Source organism: Montipora foliosa, chromosome 9, assembly GCF_036669935.1.
Source record: "Montipora foliosa isolate CH-2021 chromosome 9, ASM3666993v2, whole genome shotgun sequence".
NCBI classification, from domain to species: Eukaryota; Metazoa; Cnidaria; class Anthozoa; order Scleractinia; family Acroporidae; genus Montipora; species Montipora foliosa.
The window spans coordinates 38,192,358-38,210,551 of NC_090877.1; the positions used below are offsets into that span (position 1 = coordinate 38,192,358).

Genomic DNA, 18,194 nt, shown 5'->3' on the forward strand with positions numbered 1-18,194 from the left:
CGTTACATCTGTCTTCTTTTTAACAGCCTCCGCTCCTTACAAACTGTGTCCTCTTACGGGAGCTCAAACTGGACGACAACAGCATCTCTTCCTTGTTTTGCTTGTCCACAGCATGGCTTCCTTTACTACAGGTTCTCAGTGGCAGCCAAAATAGGTGCGTCTTTTATCGTTAGCAGTATTTAATTGGGACTTTAAGTTCTTTGAGGGCGACGTCTTCTTCTAAAGCGGGCTTCACACGACAAACTCAAGTTTGCGTGTGTGAAAGACACAACAAAAAGAACTTTTCTCTATTCTTGCCAACGTTTTCACCAACTTTTCCGTGTTGGTAAACTCTTATTTGACGTGTGAACGACTCGCGTTTGCTAAGATGAGTTTGCCAACTATAGTTTGTCGTGTGAAGGCCGCTTAACCATTTGCGGATGTAACTACAAAGGCTGCACTTTCAGCTCAGTTATTGAAGACCCTGAGTGTTGGTCCGGCCGGAGTTTTGATCCTGCGACCTCCCGCACAGAAGTCCAATGCTCAATCAATTGAACCAACCGGACCGGTCGATCGGCTCAATTCCGTTCTCATATTCAGGCCTGAATTTCTCGTTTTTTCGCAGTATTTCCCTGTTGCCTTCCCTTGACAACTTGATCAGTTTGGAAACTTTGGAGATAAGTAACAACCTCATCTCAGGTAATCATTTTGATAAAATCCTTCTCTCAGATAGGACAAGCGCTGTGATTGGCTAAATTAGCAGGTGGTATTCCCGCTAAATTTGAAATCTCGATAAACTCAGACATTCTCAAGCAAGTTTTTCATGTCCTTTCTGTTACATGAACTTGTTATGCTGACTTCCGCTTGACTTCAACTAGTTTTCTTTCTGCGCGCCAGATTACCTCAGAGATATAGTAAATGTCTTACTAACCTCGTTTTCTCGGTCCGTGCTGAAAGTTACAGATCCTCGTTTTTTTCCCAAATCAACGGAAAAAAAACTCGGTCCGAACTTACAGTACAGACCTCGAACTTGGTTAGCAAGAGGTCTGGCAGACCGGGCGACACGCCTTGGCGGGTTACCTCACCTATCGTGTAAATGCGTGGCTGAAAAAATAAGAGTTTATATGGACAGGCGGGTTACCCCAGCTGTAAACAGGTCCTTAACCTCAGTTGTCAGATCGTACAGCGTAAGATCACGCGGAGTGTTGCCGAACTGATAAATTTGTGTCGAGACGCTGAATTCTTAGTATCTAAACATTTAGAATATATTTAGTAAAACAATTATTGCTTTTGCCGTTGTGAGGTATATGGCCAGCTCGGCGCCTCGTTGTCTTGTATCCAACGTACATATCAGGGATGACTGAATCATCTCAAGCTTATCAAAGCTTAATTAACGCCACGACGTATTTTTAGACACCGACAGTCTTGTTCCCGGGCTTCAAAATTGTGTCAGGCTTAGAAAATTAGAGATAGAGGGCAATCCAGTGCAGGAGGATCCGGCATGCAGGTATAACTCCAAAGTTTCTGCACCTTACTTCTCTAAGCACTTCCGCTTTTTGTTGTTATTGAAAGCCCTAGCAAATTGAAGTAATTTTTTATTAAGTTCGACCAAGAAAGGATGAGGGGATAGATCTCATCCCCATGCCTCATGATGTTTTTTTCCATCTATTTTAAGCTTTGCGCCATGCTGTGAAAGTTATTTTAATTTGGTCACGTGCCCAAGGTCGCGCAGCTTATGATAATGCTGCAAGTCTTGAATTTAAATGACGTCATTACAACTAACCAATCAGGTGTCTTCCTTAAAATATCCGCGCATCATACCCACGGCCTAAATTTAGAGTGGAAAATTATGTTGGCTGTGTTCTCTCCCGTCATCCCCTCCCTCGGTTCGATAACATGAGCGTAGCTCAACGTTTGATTGTTTGTTTCGGTACTACTCTGGTTTTTGTTTGAAAGCGCTCAACTAAAAGCTTCCTTAAGTGATAAGTTTACTTCCTTCATAAAGGGTCTTATCTTTCTTTAGATCTTTGCATTTAGAACCCATCTGAAACTTCTTAGTGTGATAATCAGAGTTTTTTTCTTCGTCGTTTCTCACGTCCACAGGACGTCAATACTGAAAGCGTTGCCATTTCTGAAGATTCTGAATGGCGAGAATCTTTCTGGAAAAGACGCGGTAAGATAATCTCGTCAAATATTGTTCTAAAATGTGTGCGTTACTGACTTTTTATGGCCCATGCGGGAATGACTCGCTCAGGAAAACCGGGATATTTTTTTGTTAAAATACACCAATATTTCATGAGGAAGACAGCCGTTTCCGATGCATTATCTGTTCATCAGGGTTGGCGTGGTGGTCAGAGCACTCGCCTTCCACGAAGTTTTCGATATTGACTCGGGAATATTCGGAAAAAAATCCGAATACTTCTTTGCAAGATTCGAACCTGAAAAGGAGCACCCGAATTGCGTCCGAATATTCCCGAGTGACTATTCAAATAATACATCTCACCATTTCATTCACTGGGGTTAGCAGTTGTCATCTGCTTCAAAATATACCGAGAATCCGTTTATAATAAGCATTTTTCGATATATTAAAATTCAGCTTGAAATAAAGGTTTATTGGACAAAGACAAATATGTAAATATTTTTCACATCCTTTCCAACGTGTTTCTATTTTTTTTTTTTTGTCCTCACTTCCTCACTATCAAGCCCTCACTTCCTCACTATCAAGCTGAATATTTGATATTTCAAAAAATGGGGTATTGACTACGTACTCTCCAAAGAATCCTTATTATATTTAAGAGGGAATAAATGAGCCCTGTTCTTTTGTGAATTGATGTTTTATTCATTTCGCAAATCAGATAGTCTTAGCATCTGTTTTTTTTTTTAGATTGCAGTTGCTTGCCCACGACTCGTCGTTGTAAATTCCCGAACAGATCGCACGCCCTTATGGTATCCATCTCTGCGTATACTCACTAAGTTCACAAAAGTTTTAGTAAAATCTACCAATCTTTGTGTTCAATTTACAGATTGCAGTTCCAAATCAAGTTGCCTTTGTCGAGTTGTGTCGGAATCAACTGCAAACCCAAGATGATTTACGACGAAGGCTGGCTACGAAGGAAATTGGATACAAAAAGTAACTGTTGCGTTCCATTTAACGGCATGTCTTCCTGATGTTCTGACAAAATCCCATTTCCCATTGCTTTCTATCATGAAAAGACCCTTTTTTCTACTAGTTTCGGTGGTACATTTCGATTGCAATGGTTTTGCAGTCCTGCGCTTGGTGATTGGCTCAATAATCTCACGCTTGCTCGCATTTTTTCCCGCGCTTGGAGCCGGAGGCCAACCCGCATTTTTTCGCGTTGTCATTGGCTAGTTTGGTTGTCTGCGTACGTTGCTATTGGTCAGAGGTAGTTCTTTAGCCGAAGTCAGTGGGCTATTTCCGAGTTGCTGTTTGTCTCGGTTTCGAAGTGAGTCTTGGTGCTCAACTATTGTAAGGGAAATGAGTTTGATTTGCATAACAATTCGCAACTCATTTCCATTTGAATGGTTGTGCACCAGAACTCTCTTTGAAACTGAGGCATGCAGCAACTCGGAAATGGGCTATTGAAAACTATTCTAACTCATTGGGCCTTTCATTAACCTGGTTAAAATACCAATCAACGCTTTCGTTTCTCACTGACGTCAATCTCTGTAGCGGACCATTGTAACAGTTGTAAACGTTTCTTGAGCAGTAATCAACGGAAGGTCCGAAAAATGACCAGCTCTCAGCTGGCCTGATAGCTCGATTGGTTAGAGCGCGAGGTTGCAGAGGTCGTGAGTTCAAATCCTTTTCATAGACTTTTTAGGCTTTCATTTCGGTTTGTAACTGCTTCTTTCCGCAGTTTACATGTATGTTGTTCAGTCATATCTAGTTTTCTTGTTCTTGTCGGTTTTTGTTAGTTAACTGTACAGCCACCTATAACTGGAACAATTCAATGAGTTGGTGGGAAGTTGGACTTTAGAATTCGCGTTTTTACGAAAGGCGCAAGAAATAATTTTAACACAGGTTTTTCGTTGTTTATAGCTCTGATACTGAAGCATACGATCCAGAACATGTTTCAGAAAGACTTGAGTTCATGGTATGGCTGATCAGTTTATCAGGGTGTCAATAACCCTTGGTTTTTTTAGCTTACATTTTGGCATTTGTAATCTCAAATCGCTTCTGACCAACATTTATCGTTATTTTCATTTTTCTCTTCGTAAAACGATTAAAAACAGAGTCATCATTACAAAGAGAGATTCGAACTAGCTGTCAGACACTTGCTGGAACACGAAAACTTCGCCTTGGCAAGCTACCAAGCTGAGGCCAGCAAAAGGAGACCACAAGAATTCAGTATGGAACAGCCACGAAAGTTGCAGAATAATCAGAACAAGGAGCGAAGGAGCAGCAAAAAACAGTCTATTGACTCTCTGTAAGTTTTTAGCAGAAATCTCAGACAAGCAATTTTTCTCCCGACACCATGGCTATAATTAAGCCTCGATTTTGTGCCTCTATTCACGCCTTCTCCGTTTTTTTATAACAGAAAACAGAGACATGATGCTGCTGTTAAGATCCAAGCACTGTGGAAGGGCTGGTACATTAGACACTTGATTGATATCAACATCGCAAAGGTAAGTTTACCACCATTGGAATTTAAAACAACATTGGCTGTTGCTTTGCATGCGAGGGTTTTTTTTTTGTTTGTCATCAAATTCTCATAACTGACATGAAAAGTAATGTGTAGCAGTCAGTAAGGAGATTTAACATTTAGATCTTGGGAATGAGAAGGGTTGGTTCGGCAGGGGTTTCGAAACCGCAACCAACCGTACAGTTATACGATGCTACATCAACTGAGCCGCATGGAAATACGCGATACCGAACGCGGGAAACGACGCAGTTGGCTCTGAGCACGGGGGCCCATGCGTCCAGTAACAAGTGCGAAAAGTCACTCGAGATAAACGCGAAAACGCCATTGTGGACTTTTATGCTATTCTCGGTTTTCACATGACGTCACGACCGCCATGTTGGTGCCCTAAACAAAGAAAAGGCGGCCATGTTGGTGCCCCGACCAAATCCTCCGGGAATTTAACTCTATTATTATGCAAACGCTTCCTTTTGTTTTCGTCGAAAAACATGGCTGTTGATCACGTGAGTGAAAACCAGCAATTCATTACAACAGTTTAGATTTGCAAGGCTCAAATTTCGTATCTAAAACGATTAAATGCGTCTTTTTTGTCGAGTATTATACCAGTTGCTTAATACCATTTTTAGTGGCAAGCAGCAGTGAAAATCCAGTCAGCCTGGCGAGGCTACCTGGCTCGTTCTCGACTGAAAGTTGAAGCAGGGGAACCGTGGGACCCGCAAAGAAACTCGGCAGCTATCGTTATTCAGGTGAAATACAATTTACTTTTGTTTAATTAACCAACCGCATGCTTCATGTGTTCGTTTCTTATTACGCAAGGGCCAAGGGATGAACAACTGTATTGTGGAATACAGAGCCATGCCTCAGTCATGCGCAAAACGGAAATGGTTCTGGTGTCGAGACCAGAAACACCTAGGAAAAAATACGCTTGGGAAGATTTTAAGTACTAGATTTTTCATCTTACCCGCCTTGTCCAACTTTAAAGGAAGTTAGACGTGTTTAGTTTTGTTTATCCAAAGGCTCATTTCCGTGGTCAGCGTGTTCGCCGTCGTTTGGCTGAAGCTCTGAGGGCAGCGCACTTCTACGATGATGGTGACGAGGAGGAGGAGTTTGATTACGATGAAGAAGTTGATCTAACAGCTTTTGATTTTGATGAATCGACTTTAGAGCATGGCTGGACACCCAGTGATACTCCTCAGATGCCATCAAGGTATCTGTTCTTAGTAATGTGTTAACGGTTATGTGTGGCCCAGTGGTTACGGCGCTTGCCTTGAGATCGGGAGATCCCGGGTTCAAGACCCGCTCTGACCACTCGCTGAATTTGTTCCTGGTAGTCCCTGGTTCAACTTCCCCGCTGCACTTGTAAATAGCCAACTGGTTTGCCTCCGGCCAGTTGGGATTCTTAACAGTTGTTGTTGTTGTGTTCTGTTGTTTCGTTGATTGTTTCATTGGCCCTGAAAAGCCCCTATGGGGAGCGGTCAATTAAGTATGTATAGTATGTATTGAAGGTGTACATCAAGCGACGCAGCTCAACACGGTCGGTCTGAAAACCTAAAGGCTGTCTAATGGCGGAATAGTATTCGGTTTCTATCGCTTGATATTGGTCTCAGTTCAACCCTGGCATGACGTATAGGCTGTTTCACACGAGCAATGCTTAATCCAAATTATGTTACAATAAAGCAAGAGTTCATGACTCGTATCCTTTCAACTCCGTTATCACATTTCTTTGGAGTCCATCTTTAGCCCAGCGTTCCCGCGAAATATTTGTCCCTTTTGGTCAATCAACGCACAATTTCTCGTACGTCAAAAATGCATTAATTCCACTGGGTGAAAACATAGATAGGACATGATTTTTAAAATGAGTAGGTCTGAGGAAGCGATCACTCAAAGTGGGGGTACCACTTTTCGCTTCTAGTAATTAGCCCGTGAATTATGTCAGTGGAACCTAAACCTAATAACTTTGCGATTGTGTCTAAGGGGTCCAGCGTTGAAGATGCCAGGGCAGTCATCAAAGGTAAGAAAACAAAAATAGATATAAACATAGCTTGCATAGGGGCCGACGATTGGTTGTGGTGCGGAAGAGGAGGAGTCAGAGAGATAAGTTGCCCGGGAGGGTAGGGTAGGGATGACCTTCACCCCATCCCTCTCCCACAATAAATATTAGCGGAGCATATTTTTGTCCAATAGGCATGAGGATGTAAGTTGTAGTGCCTGTCGACGCCGATGGAAAGCGATAAAATATGTACGAATTTTTTTTCTGAAGAACCTTCAAATAGATATCATAATGGTATTCGAGCTGTGAACTCCAATTCACTTCCTGGAGGCGGAGTAGATCTAACCGGCTATGCTCGGAAATATGGTTGATGAAAGCCAAAACGCAGTTTGGCGCTCAGCGCTTGAAAGTGAGATTCCGCAGAATTATGAAAATTACAGTAACCCATTCAATCCCAGATGTGTCCAGAAATGGAAGAAAATAGATGTGCGGAGATTTTAGTAAGCGTCACGAAGTGTGCCCTTGCCAACTTCATCATCACTCGTGTCTCGGAATATAGACAATCAACGTCACAAAGTGTCCCCAAAATGCTGCTCCTCAAAGCTAAAATAATGCTAACCCTTATCTTATTGTTGGAAAAGGTAGCAAAGGCTTAACGCGCTGTTACACTATGATTTTTTTTCGCGTCCCGCATTGTTTTGGCGACATTGTGACCGGACAAGTTGCACGAAACATTTCAAATTGCAACATACCCTGCAACGGCCAAAATCGTTACGACACAAGTTGCACGAAAAGTAGAACGTAATTCTACTTTCGGCAACGGCTCTTGCAACTTGTCTCGCAACGATTTTGGCCGGTGCAGGGTATGTTACACTGTGAAATGTTTCGTGCAACTCGTCCCGCCACAGTGTTGCCAAAACATTGCAAGACAAGTTGCACGAAACATTTCACAGTGTAACAGCGCCTTTAGACTTAAAAGACACAAAATCGTTGCGAGACAAGTTACACGAAAAGTAGAACGTAATCCTACTTTGGGTAACGGTTCTTGCAACTTGTCTCGCAACGATTTTGGCCGGTGCAGGGTATGTAACACTGTGCTATGTTTCGTCCAACTTGTCCCGCCACAATGTCGCCAAAATATTGCGAGACAAGTTGCACGAAACATTTCACAGTGTAACAGCGCCTTTAGACTTAAACGACACGTGGTGGGTGTCAAAATTGGGCGCGTATCTAATTAGGTTCATTCCTGGACATATGTGTTCGGAGAGGTTGCTCTGAAGTAATCCCCAACGTGCTTATCGTTGTATGATTTACTCCAACAGAATAGCAAGTATTTTTCCCTTGGAGATGAATCACATGATCCCACTGTACCAAAACCACGTCATGCCTGGCGATCAGCGGATTCACCTATTGTCGATGCAAATCAGGTGGTCGTTTCTAAGGCAACCGTGGATCAAGATCGAATGTCAGTGACCTCTGGTGTTCAGAGTCATCTGTCGCATCGTGCGGAGGAACTCAGTTCTGAGTGGTAAGATGTGATGTATCTTGATTTTGGAGTAATTCACGTAGTAAAGTGAACACCTCGACGAGTTGCGTTCAATTGCGAGTTCGTCTTGATATCCCGTGAGAGGTGCGGAGATCTCTACATGTAATTGTTTCTATGGTGCTCTTTATAAATGACAGACAGTACATCAATGAAGAAAAAAGGTGACAAGAAATACCGTGTTCAAATTATCAGTCAGATATGCATTTTAGTCCAACGTAATCAGAATTTGCCTTACGGTGCGTATTTTTTGACAACAAGAGCGTATTGAAACATTCTCTTTTTGATTTTATTTATAGGGGGTTTCAAAATTCTCAAACAACCGAATTAATGTTGCGAAGAGCAAAGAAGATGAAGTATAACCCTGCAAGAAGGAAAAGCTTCTTGGTAAGTTAAGAGGCACAGTTCCTGTACTTATTCAACTTAATCAAATTAAACTGCTCATTTTTAAACACGTTTTCGAAATAAGAGAGAATAAAATTGTTTAAAGAAGTCTTTGTTAAGACGGTTTTGTTTTGAAATACTGGAAAAACTCCATCATGGCCAGCGAAACTCTGCAATGTAAGCGTCGCGAAGTGTCCGCTTTCTCATGTTTGTGTCCAGAAACACAGTTGATAAACCTATACAACGACAAAGTGAAAGCGGGCTTTTGATTAACGGACCCGTGGTCTTTCAGGATATTTTGATTGCTGAATGACAAAGGTCTTGGAAGTTGCAATTTTGTCGTCTTTTTTTCAAGATCCAAACAAGCGACTGGCTTTATTCAAGAGGCTCGAGGAGACTCACAAGTTACGTGATGTCAAACCTCCACCCACCAAGAAGCAACCGCCATCAAGAGTCGAGTACTTCACAGGTAAGTGTAATAACAACAGACTGCATAGTCTCCCTGCTTCGGCTTCGAGTTTTAGTGATTCATTTTTCTAAGATGCACCTTTTCCTGGAATTTTTCTAGCTTGCAAATACGGCAGACTCTTGTCATTCCGAAATTGGCAAGGCGCCGGGGCGTTAAGAAACGGCTTAAGGGATTTCGTGATTCTTCTTCTTTCACGTCAAACGAAACTAAGCAGCGGAGTGAATACAACGAAATCCTGACTCCTGCTTATGTCTTACCTCACGAAAGGGGGGTGGGTTGGGGGGGGGGGAAGAGTAGGAGGGGGTTAGAAAAAATGACGAGCCAAGCGTTTACTTAATCCTCAAAGGACCCTGTGGTAGGTCAAGTCATGAATGCAAATAATGTGTTCATAATTAAAAAGAAAGAAAAATATGTTCCAGGGAGCATTTATTTGCATGCAAATTTTTGTCTTGAAATGCACTGGTTGAAACCTGAAACTTCGCATCGTATATTACTTAGTTCTTGGAAACACGCAATGCATATGGTCTGACTTACGTATGGGAGGCTGTGAGTCTGGCCTTATATCTCATGAGGATTCTCAATTTAAGAACATGACGTTATACATTTTCCTTTTAAATTGTTCAATATTCATTTCACAAGGAATAACCGTTTGGGAAGCCTAGATGCTTTAAAAGCACTTCTTTTTAAAGGGAGTTGGAGCTCCAATTTTTTTTTTTCCATTTTACCGCTATTTTCAGCTGGGCATCGAAAGCAATTTCGTGATTACTGTTATTATTAAGACTTTCTTTCTTTTATTACCTCAGCACGAGAAGCAATGGCAAGTCATCTGGCGTCAACATCACCAGCCACTGAACAGTACAACAAAGAACAGATGACGTACAGGTACCCGGTAACATGTACACCCAAATTGAAATAGGTTGAATTCGGAATGATGAACTTTGCCTTACCACTTACCTCTCTTGTATCATTTCAGCTGGGTTCACAAACAGGCTGTTGTTCACGAGGATGAAGAGGAGAACATCATGGGTGATCGGAATGCGTATGGACCGGAAAATATAAGCAAAAAAACTTCTCCACCAAAGTAATCAACGCCTCCTTACGATTGATTGATTGATTGCTTCAGTGGTTAATTTTTTTTTTCGTATTTCAGAACAAACCGTTCACCTGTCAGTCTTCCTCAAATGGATCCCGCTGTCCTGTTGGGACGTCCCCTCCCTCTTATAGTAAGTAGGTTCTCAAATAACAACAGATTTATTGTGTCGTGTCCGTGGCTCCTAGATAAAGAAGCCGGCGAAAGATAGCGTAATTTCACTTTCTCTTAACCCTCTCAACCTTAAGCCCCAATCGATGAACAAGATCGTCTGGCGTTAGACAGAGCAACAACTGTCACTCTAAAAGGAAAGGGTGAAATGGAAGATGGTTTTTGAGAGGACGTATATGTTGTCAGCCTTTTCATCCCTGAAGAGGTCCCCATTGACGAGTAAAACCGTCTGACGTGGGGGAGGGGTAAAATCGTATCACCCCTAGGAGGGAAAGGGTGGAGCGTGGGCGTGGAGCAGTCACAGGGAAGACCGTTGATGGACGTGAAGTTAATATGACTGTCTCGTATTCACTGTTACAATACACCAGTGGCTCTGGAAGTCTCAAGACAAAACCCATACGACCCACACTGTTTTCGCATAAAAAAGGGCAGGAAGTGGTCGGTTACAAGGCCTGCCTTTGTTTGTGCCATGTGATAACTCTGATCCTGTTGGTCATATGTTAGAAAACTGTCATGTTTAATATGTTACCATCGTAAACAAAGTAAAATTTAAAACTTACTTTCGTTCCAGTCTAGCCCACTCTTCACAAAATATGCGGAACAAACACGGCCTCTAGACACATCTCCAAGAAGGAGTTCGCTTTCTTCTGGTAAGTAGTAGCGGTTCAAATCTTTTTTAGACCCGGCAAGGTGAAGGTGGTACTTGTATACATGATGTCACCCTCAAAAGTTTGCGCTAATGCTGGATTAAGTTAATCGGCTTTCGAACAACCGGACCCTGTTCTGATTAGGCTTAATTTTTTTTCATAATTATTTGACACTACAAACGATATACCTAAAGGCGGCGAAATACGAGATACAAAAAACCCTAAACTTGGCGCGCAACATTGTTTCGTTGCAAGTTTGGGTCGATGTCTCCCGTTTTTCACCTTGCATGATCAACTTGACGCGCAACAAAACATTTGTTGCGGGTTGAAGAAAGTTGTTGCGAAAAGTAGAGCGCGGGTCTACTCTGAGCAACAAATTTTGGCTTTGTTGCTCGTTTTTGATCAAGCTCACAACTTGTCGCGCAACAGATGTGCTCGTACTAGCAAATCAACCAATCAGCGCTCTGCATTTCTTCAACCCGCAACAAATGTTTTTGTTGCGGGTCAAGTTGATCACGCAAGGTGAAAAACGCGAAACATCGACCAAAACTTGCAACGAAACAATGTTGCGCGACAAGTTGAGGGTTTTGTATCTCGTCTTTCGCCGCCTTAAGGGTGCATGGAACGACCTGTTTGGCCCCAAAATTGTCCGTTTCAGTCACACCCGTGCTGCAGATGCTTCGTATCTTTGACGTGACTTGCCTCGTGTACATGCCAACAAATGCAACTGGGGACGGCAATGTTTTCTAAGGTGTAAGGTTTTTGGTGAATCCCGTTTTCTGCACTCTGTTCATTCCTTAGAGGGTCGTGTACGTTTTCCCGCTATCAAAACTCATTCCGTGCCCAACCTCCTAGCAGGGTCTACAGCCACTGGAGACCAGCCAGTGAGAACAGAGAAGAGCAACAGCGCGGGCGCAAGATATACCAGGAAATCAAAGAACAGCAGATGACAGGAATCAACCGGAAAACCAAGGCACAGCGAATTTTCCCTTTTTATGACTAAGAATTGACGAACTGCAACGGGCAGAGCGTCTGTTTCCCTTCCGTTAACGGTCGGTTCTATTTTAATCTTCAAAAATGGCGTTTAAATCCAACGCGTTATCGGAAATGGGGAATAAAGCCATTTTAAAATGGTCAACATTATTCCACCAAACAAAACCACTTTCTCCTTTAAGGGCTAACTACCGGAAATAAAGTCATTTAAGCCATCTCTAAATTAGAAATGTGACTTCAGATTTTAAGAGGAGATCTGGAGGAGCGAGACTCAAACCCGTATCTTTCGCTTTTACGCTCCGATGAACTAACAAGGCAAGCAGCTATTTTTAAAAAAAATGATTTTAGTACTGGTATTCAACAAATCACTGAAACACTAAACGTTTAGCAATCGGAGTTAAATCCTAAAGTTGTTACGTTGTAAACCCGAAGGCTACCCTCTCAGTCCTTTTTGCAGTATGCGTCAGTTCCATAATTCCACACCAGGTAGTGTCGTGACCGGTTTTGATGGATGCCAAATTCGCTTTGTGGTAACGTTTTAACGTTGTGGACCTAGAAACCTGGCCAATAAATGGTTTTGTTGCTGGAGATGACCTGTTCCTTGTGTAAGTCATGTTGTAGTTTGCATTTTCATAAGAAACGTAACAAGTTGTATTAGCACAAGGCTAACTCTGGGTAGCTAAACTCGAGTGTACAACGATAGTCTATGAAGGCTTGTTTTCACTTGCGAAGCAAGCATAAGTACAAGCTCTAACAAGACGTTACCGACTTTATGCACGTTGGTTAAGCTTATCCTTTCGACGCTAGTTAAAACCATCCATTAGCAGAAAGTTGGTTTCTACGACACATTATCGTATCTCTTCAATTGAATTATAAGATTCTACTTCCACCATTTGTACAGGCTCGCCTTTACTATCCGTGTTTCTAAAACGGTTGCCTTTAATGTGTTGAGCGCCTAGAAAGAAATTTCTCGTTGGGCTTAACTGCCTCTGGCTTGTTTTTCATGGAGCGACGCTAAACGCTTACAATAGCGATCAAAAGGTTGTATGCTATTCCGCAGTAACTCCCTCGAATGTAACTAATTTTTGAAAGGCAGAAAAAATGCAAGTGCACTTTGATATCAAGAAACAATACTGGCCAAAGCATTTGTGGCTAACCCCTTTTCAATCCTTTTTTTTGATAGATTAATTCCCACCCTCAACTACGATCTTGCCAAGTTTCTTCCCCAATTCCCCCTAAACAGTGTCAACACTTTGCTCATTTTCACAAGTCTAAGTGTCGACATTCTTTAGGGGAAAGTGGGGAAGAAACCTGGCAAGATCGTACTCGAACTTGGAAACTCAACGTTGTCCAGGGGGATAGGGAAGATCAATCGAAGTGTCCCAGATGTTTTGGCTAGGATTATAGTTTAAAGGCGTTTCACTCTAATAATCTGAAGATAGTATGTGACAGGAGACAACCAGTCCAGTGGATATTTACAAAGCGAAGAAGAAATTTGGGACAAACCACAGGCAAAATGAATCAAGTCAGTGGTAGTTGAGCCCAGCCACGCCAAGCGCTTTTCATTTCATAGAAACGTTGCGTTGCAGTTGTAAAATGGACTTATTTATTTCAAAGAATATTGTTTATGTAACGTTATTGTACATAATAAATTTTCTAATTTGATTCAGAATGGTTTATACGCGATGGGGAGTTTATCTTCGCATTTCCCAGCGACCGCCATCTTGAATACATGTGAGGAGTAAACGGCTCATTGTTGTGACGCAGAAAATAACAACAGAGCAACCGTTATACGTCAAAGTTATTCAAGATGGCGGTTCCTGGAGAATTTGAACATAAAAAGGCGACTCTGAAATCAGGAGCCCTTTCCCTTACCAGCCCTATGAGTCAAACTTTGCGCGCACGTATCTTTTTGTTTTTAGAACACCACGAGTTCTTCGCCTTTACACACACTGTGCAGAATTGTGACGGCAAAAAAAAAAATACATACATAGTTATTTGACCGCTCCCCATAGGGGCTTTTCAGGGCCAACGAAACGCAGTTAACGAAACGACAGAACAGAACCAAAACAACAACTGTTAAGAATGTAATGTGAAGTGCTAGTTTTACACTCACATTACACTCTAATCAGTTAAGTCTGTTCAAATATAAGTGCTACACGGCCAAAGTTTGCGAAAACGTAACCCTTCCTTGTTAAGAATCCCGACTAGCCGGAGGCACACCAGTTGGTTATTTACAAGTGCAGCTAGCAAGTTGAACCAGGAACTTCCAGGATCAAATTCAACGAGTTGTCAGAGCGGGTCTTGAACCCGGGATCTCGGGATCTCAAGGCAAGCGCCCTAACCACTGGGCCACAATGTATGCAAATTGTGCAAAATTGATGAAAATGTGAGTCTCGTGGTGAAGGATTAGTTCTAAAAGAGAAGATACGCGGAAAGGTTGACTCAACGATGAAGTACATGGGGAGGTTCCTACTCATGGGCTCCTGCTGAAATTAATTATTTCGAATACAAATGTTTTCTTTAAAAATATATTAACCTCATACTAACCGAGCGCGAGGGCATCGTTTCTTTGAGCGATCGGACACTTGCTTCCTTGCTTGGTGAATGTTCGCAATCTTCGTCTTTCTCAGCGAACTTTGAAATGTAAAACGAAATGGCGCGTGCTATGATTTCGTTGTTGTGAGGAAAAATTTAACTTCCGCTTTTGTTTTTGACACTTTTTGAGTTTCGCTCATACCCGCTTGAAGTTCTCGGGAGAGAGAAAAAATACGGAAACGGACCCGTTTCCATGGTAATGGTCCGTACTGGAAAATCCCGACCGAAAAGAAGGCCAATCAGAGGGCTCAACTTTAGCCTGAGAATTGCTTGCCATATAATAACAAACATTTTCTGGTGGTTTTTTTTTTTTTTTTTTTTAAGCACGGTGCCCTACTATTGTTATTGCGCATAAGTTCTGCCGCACCTCGAGATACTTGACGTGTTCCTATCGGTGATGTTCACAAATAAAGGGGTTTTTTTTCGCGGCCTTTTACAAAAATCTAACCGGAGCAAAGTAGATCTTAGTACAGTAGTCTTGCCATCCAAAAAAGAAACTGGTGGGGTAACCATGCATTTTTTGGGAGATAATAAAGCTTCAATTTGAGAACGAACGCCATACATTGCTCTGTATTTTAATGCTTTTTACAAATATAATTCATCAATTATCTTTGAAAAATGCGTGGTTAACCCCAATTTCCTTTTGGGGATTTCAATAATACTTGTTAAGATTCTACATTTCCTGCATAATCACGAACCGGGGCAAAAATACCTTTGAATTAGTAGGCACCGTCCTTAAAGCTATTCTTTTGTTGGAGTGGGAGATCCCTTTCATGGACTATCTGGAGTTAATGTTTTAACAAGAATTTTTACGACTCTGGATGCATCGCGGTGGGGTACAGGATCCTCCTTTCATAGTGCGCCTGCGTGTTGAAGGTGTACCTTGCTCGTGAGAAAAACTTTGTCAGCTGTGTTGTAGTGTTAAAGAATACATGATTCCAATACTGGTCAAGTTTTTTCTGGAAACAAAGCACACACGCTGCCTCTGGTACATCAGTGTTTGTGGAAAACGTGACCTAAAATACATATATGTCCACCCATGTAAAACCTCAGTTTCAATAATGGAATTTAGTCAATTACCACCCTCCAAATAGACCATTCTCCCAAAAATAGCTGGGCCGAAAATTCAAATAATATAAGTTAAAAAATGAAAGAACGTATAACCAGCAATAGAAAGAACACCTTTACTTTATTAACCCTGCAAGGTTGAGTGTATTAGGTGCTATAATCAGCTGAGAAAATTTAAGCTGAAAAATGAACCATTTACAGGGACGGTTGTATGGACTGCGGGTATGGGCATATACCCCCAGTCATACAAACGTCTGTAATTTGGGTCGGAAAGTTACATTTTCTCAGGTGATATTAACACCTTATACGCTGAAACTGTTGCAGGGTTTACTAAAGTAAGCTGTTCTTTCTATTTGTGGTATAAGTTTTTCATTCAGTGTAAATTTTAACTCATTCCAAATCCGTTGCCGCCATTTTGGAGAAAGGTCTATTTCATTTAAAGTATAGGATGCAACCCATATTGTTGCCGTTTTAACTCGGATCATAGTTTACTTCATTGTATGCGCTTTACATCATGGTTGGTTCTCTTCTACCAGTGGTTGGCGCGCATTTTGAATGAAAAACAGTTCCAATTGCCGAGTTGTACCGACCAGTTGACCTCAGCAACTCTTACAAGCTCTCTCTTGCTGGTTAAAACGCTAACCAGAAACCTTGAAGCGTTCACCCTCTGGTTCAGAGCCTGGTTTTTTGAGTTTAAAAATTTCCTTATTTGGATGGAACGTCCCCCTTCCGTAGCTCGTGCCCTTTTCCGCGTCGCTACGGTGAGACAAGCCGGTCGATCTTATATTTTCGTCCATATTTGCGCGTAAAACTGGTGTTGCCGTAAAACCACACCAGCTTTGTTGCCTAAGAAAAGGTCATGTGACTTCTGACGTAACTCGTAAGTTGCTTCGTTTAACACAAAAACAAGCACTGTCTTTCAGTTCCTTGTATTTATCTCCTTGAGGCTTCGTTTGTCAAATTAACAATTGCTATTGTAAAAGTAGGCCTCTAAACACTGCCACCAAGCGTTCAACAGAGCTTCGGAAACCACTTACCGCACTCAACATGAGCAGTCCTTGATTGCTTGTCGAAATTGTTTCACACAGCGTTAGCGAGCACACCAAGCATTCAACAAACGCTTAGAAAACACGAATGATACACTGTTATGCTTGCCTTCCCCGTTATAAAAAACAAAACAAGTACGGTCTGTTTACAATTTAAATTTATTACGGGATTAGAGATTACGAAACTTCCTAAAACGACCCAAGCAGAAACCAAGGTGCACCACATTGGCTTTGGTTGTGTCCAATGTTTAAATGGTTATGTAAACTGATGATCTCTTGAACGCAACGAACGAAGCGCAATAGCGCAACGAACGAGCGCAATATTTTCAACACGAGAAGAGAAATTTCGTATCTCCCAGCGGTCATGCAATGTTTCTTCTTTATTACATTAAACACCAATGAAATACCAAACCATTTCACTTTACTTTTTTCTAGTCCTGACGTATAAGCGGCGCGCATTTATTATGTAACCATAGCAACGATCTTTTCACGTGTGAAGGTGACATGTTATGTTCACACGTGAAGATATCGTGCTTTCGCGCGAAGCCTACCTGGTATTTCAATGGTGTTTAATAGAAGAAATAACGAACACACAAGAGCACCAGGAATCGGCTCAAGGGCAACTCAAGTCATTAAAATGCCTCCGGGATATACTTCTTTTCTCCAGGGAATGGTTGTCGTACAAAGGGCTTTTTTTAAAAACCCATGCTTTAATTAAAAGGCACTCACCCCGATAGGCGGATATTTTTGTCCCCAGTTGGAAGCTACGCAAGAAAAAAAACGTTTAAGTAACCCGTCCGAAATTAACTGTTAAACGAGAGTTAATTAGATCCGTTTTAATCTATCACTTTGCCCGGTTGGCGGTCTTTGCCCCAGCACGTTCACACAAATGGATTTATTTTGCGCGCGAAACAAACAAAGGGCCGCCAATTTTAACCAATCAGGAGTAAGCCACGTCACGCGTGATTGCTTCTGTTGTGTTGTTTTTTTTCAGAGACATGACAACTGATTTTCCGCAGGAAACGTGGTATTCTAAAAATAGACTCGTTTGTGACTCTTATCTATTCACTCTGTTCTGTTACAGTACATCTTGGCCCTGACGCAGACGCGCAAAGTGTCCCCTAACCATAACCCCATCCAAACCCAGCAGTTCATGGCCTGGAGCCTACAACTCTCATATCTCTTATTGAATTAATCGTTTTGGAAGACCGCCTACATAAAAAGCAGCTTTCCAGACAAGTATCGTGCCGAAATAATGTATATCAAATATGTAAAAATATACATATATGTTTATGATTTTGTGCACATCAAATGTGCATAATTACGCAAAACTTGGAAGACGCGAAATAACAGTCTGATAAAAGGGTCATACAAAGTGAGCAATCTTCGTTCGCTCTCATTAGAAAAACTCCAACCAAACTGTACGACAAGTTCTTAAGGATTTCGCGCCAAAATTCTTCCTACGGTGAGATGTTCTAAATTTCTCGGCCTAGAGTTAGGTCATAAAGTACTTACTCCCTAAAAAAATGAAAAAAAAAATGGGGGTCACCGACTT

The 18,194-nt window shown here is 41.8% G+C and overlaps 1 protein-coding gene across 1 annotated transcript in view; it reads left to right on the forward strand.

The window, feature by feature from the left end:
• Window positions 1-13,599, forward strand: part of LOC137970337 (leucine-rich repeat and IQ domain-containing protein 1-like) — a 33,783-nt gene extending 20,184 nt beyond the window's left edge. The window contains exons 16-34 of the mRNA XM_068816861.1: window positions 27-154; window positions 605-678; window positions 1,393-1,486; window positions 2,083-2,152; window positions 3,003-3,109; window positions 4,040-4,094; window positions 4,234-4,427; window positions 4,539-4,626; window positions 5,267-5,386; window positions 5,657-5,847; window positions 6,615-6,651; window positions 7,953-8,158; window positions 8,473-8,564; window positions 8,913-9,026; window positions 9,830-9,908; window positions 10,000-10,107; window positions 10,177-10,249; window positions 10,859-10,937; window positions 11,736-13,599. Of these exons, the coding sequence (XP_068672962.1) occupies window positions 27-154; window positions 605-678; window positions 1,393-1,486; window positions 2,083-2,152; window positions 3,003-3,109; window positions 4,040-4,094; window positions 4,234-4,427; window positions 4,539-4,626; window positions 5,267-5,386; window positions 5,657-5,847; window positions 6,615-6,651; window positions 7,953-8,158; window positions 8,473-8,564; window positions 8,913-9,026; window positions 9,830-9,908; window positions 10,000-10,107; window positions 10,177-10,249; window positions 10,859-10,937; window positions 11,736-11,884 (2,058 nt within the window). The 3' untranslated portion in view covers window positions 11,885-13,599. The remainder of the gene's footprint in view (window positions 1-26; window positions 155-604; window positions 679-1,392; window positions 1,487-2,082; window positions 2,153-3,002; window positions 3,110-4,039; window positions 4,095-4,233; window positions 4,428-4,538; window positions 4,627-5,266; window positions 5,387-5,656; window positions 5,848-6,614; window positions 6,652-7,952; window positions 8,159-8,472; window positions 8,565-8,912; window positions 9,027-9,829; window positions 9,909-9,999; window positions 10,108-10,176; window positions 10,250-10,858; window positions 10,938-11,735) is intronic.
• The last annotated feature ends 4,595 nt before the right edge of the window (window positions 13,600-18,194 follow it).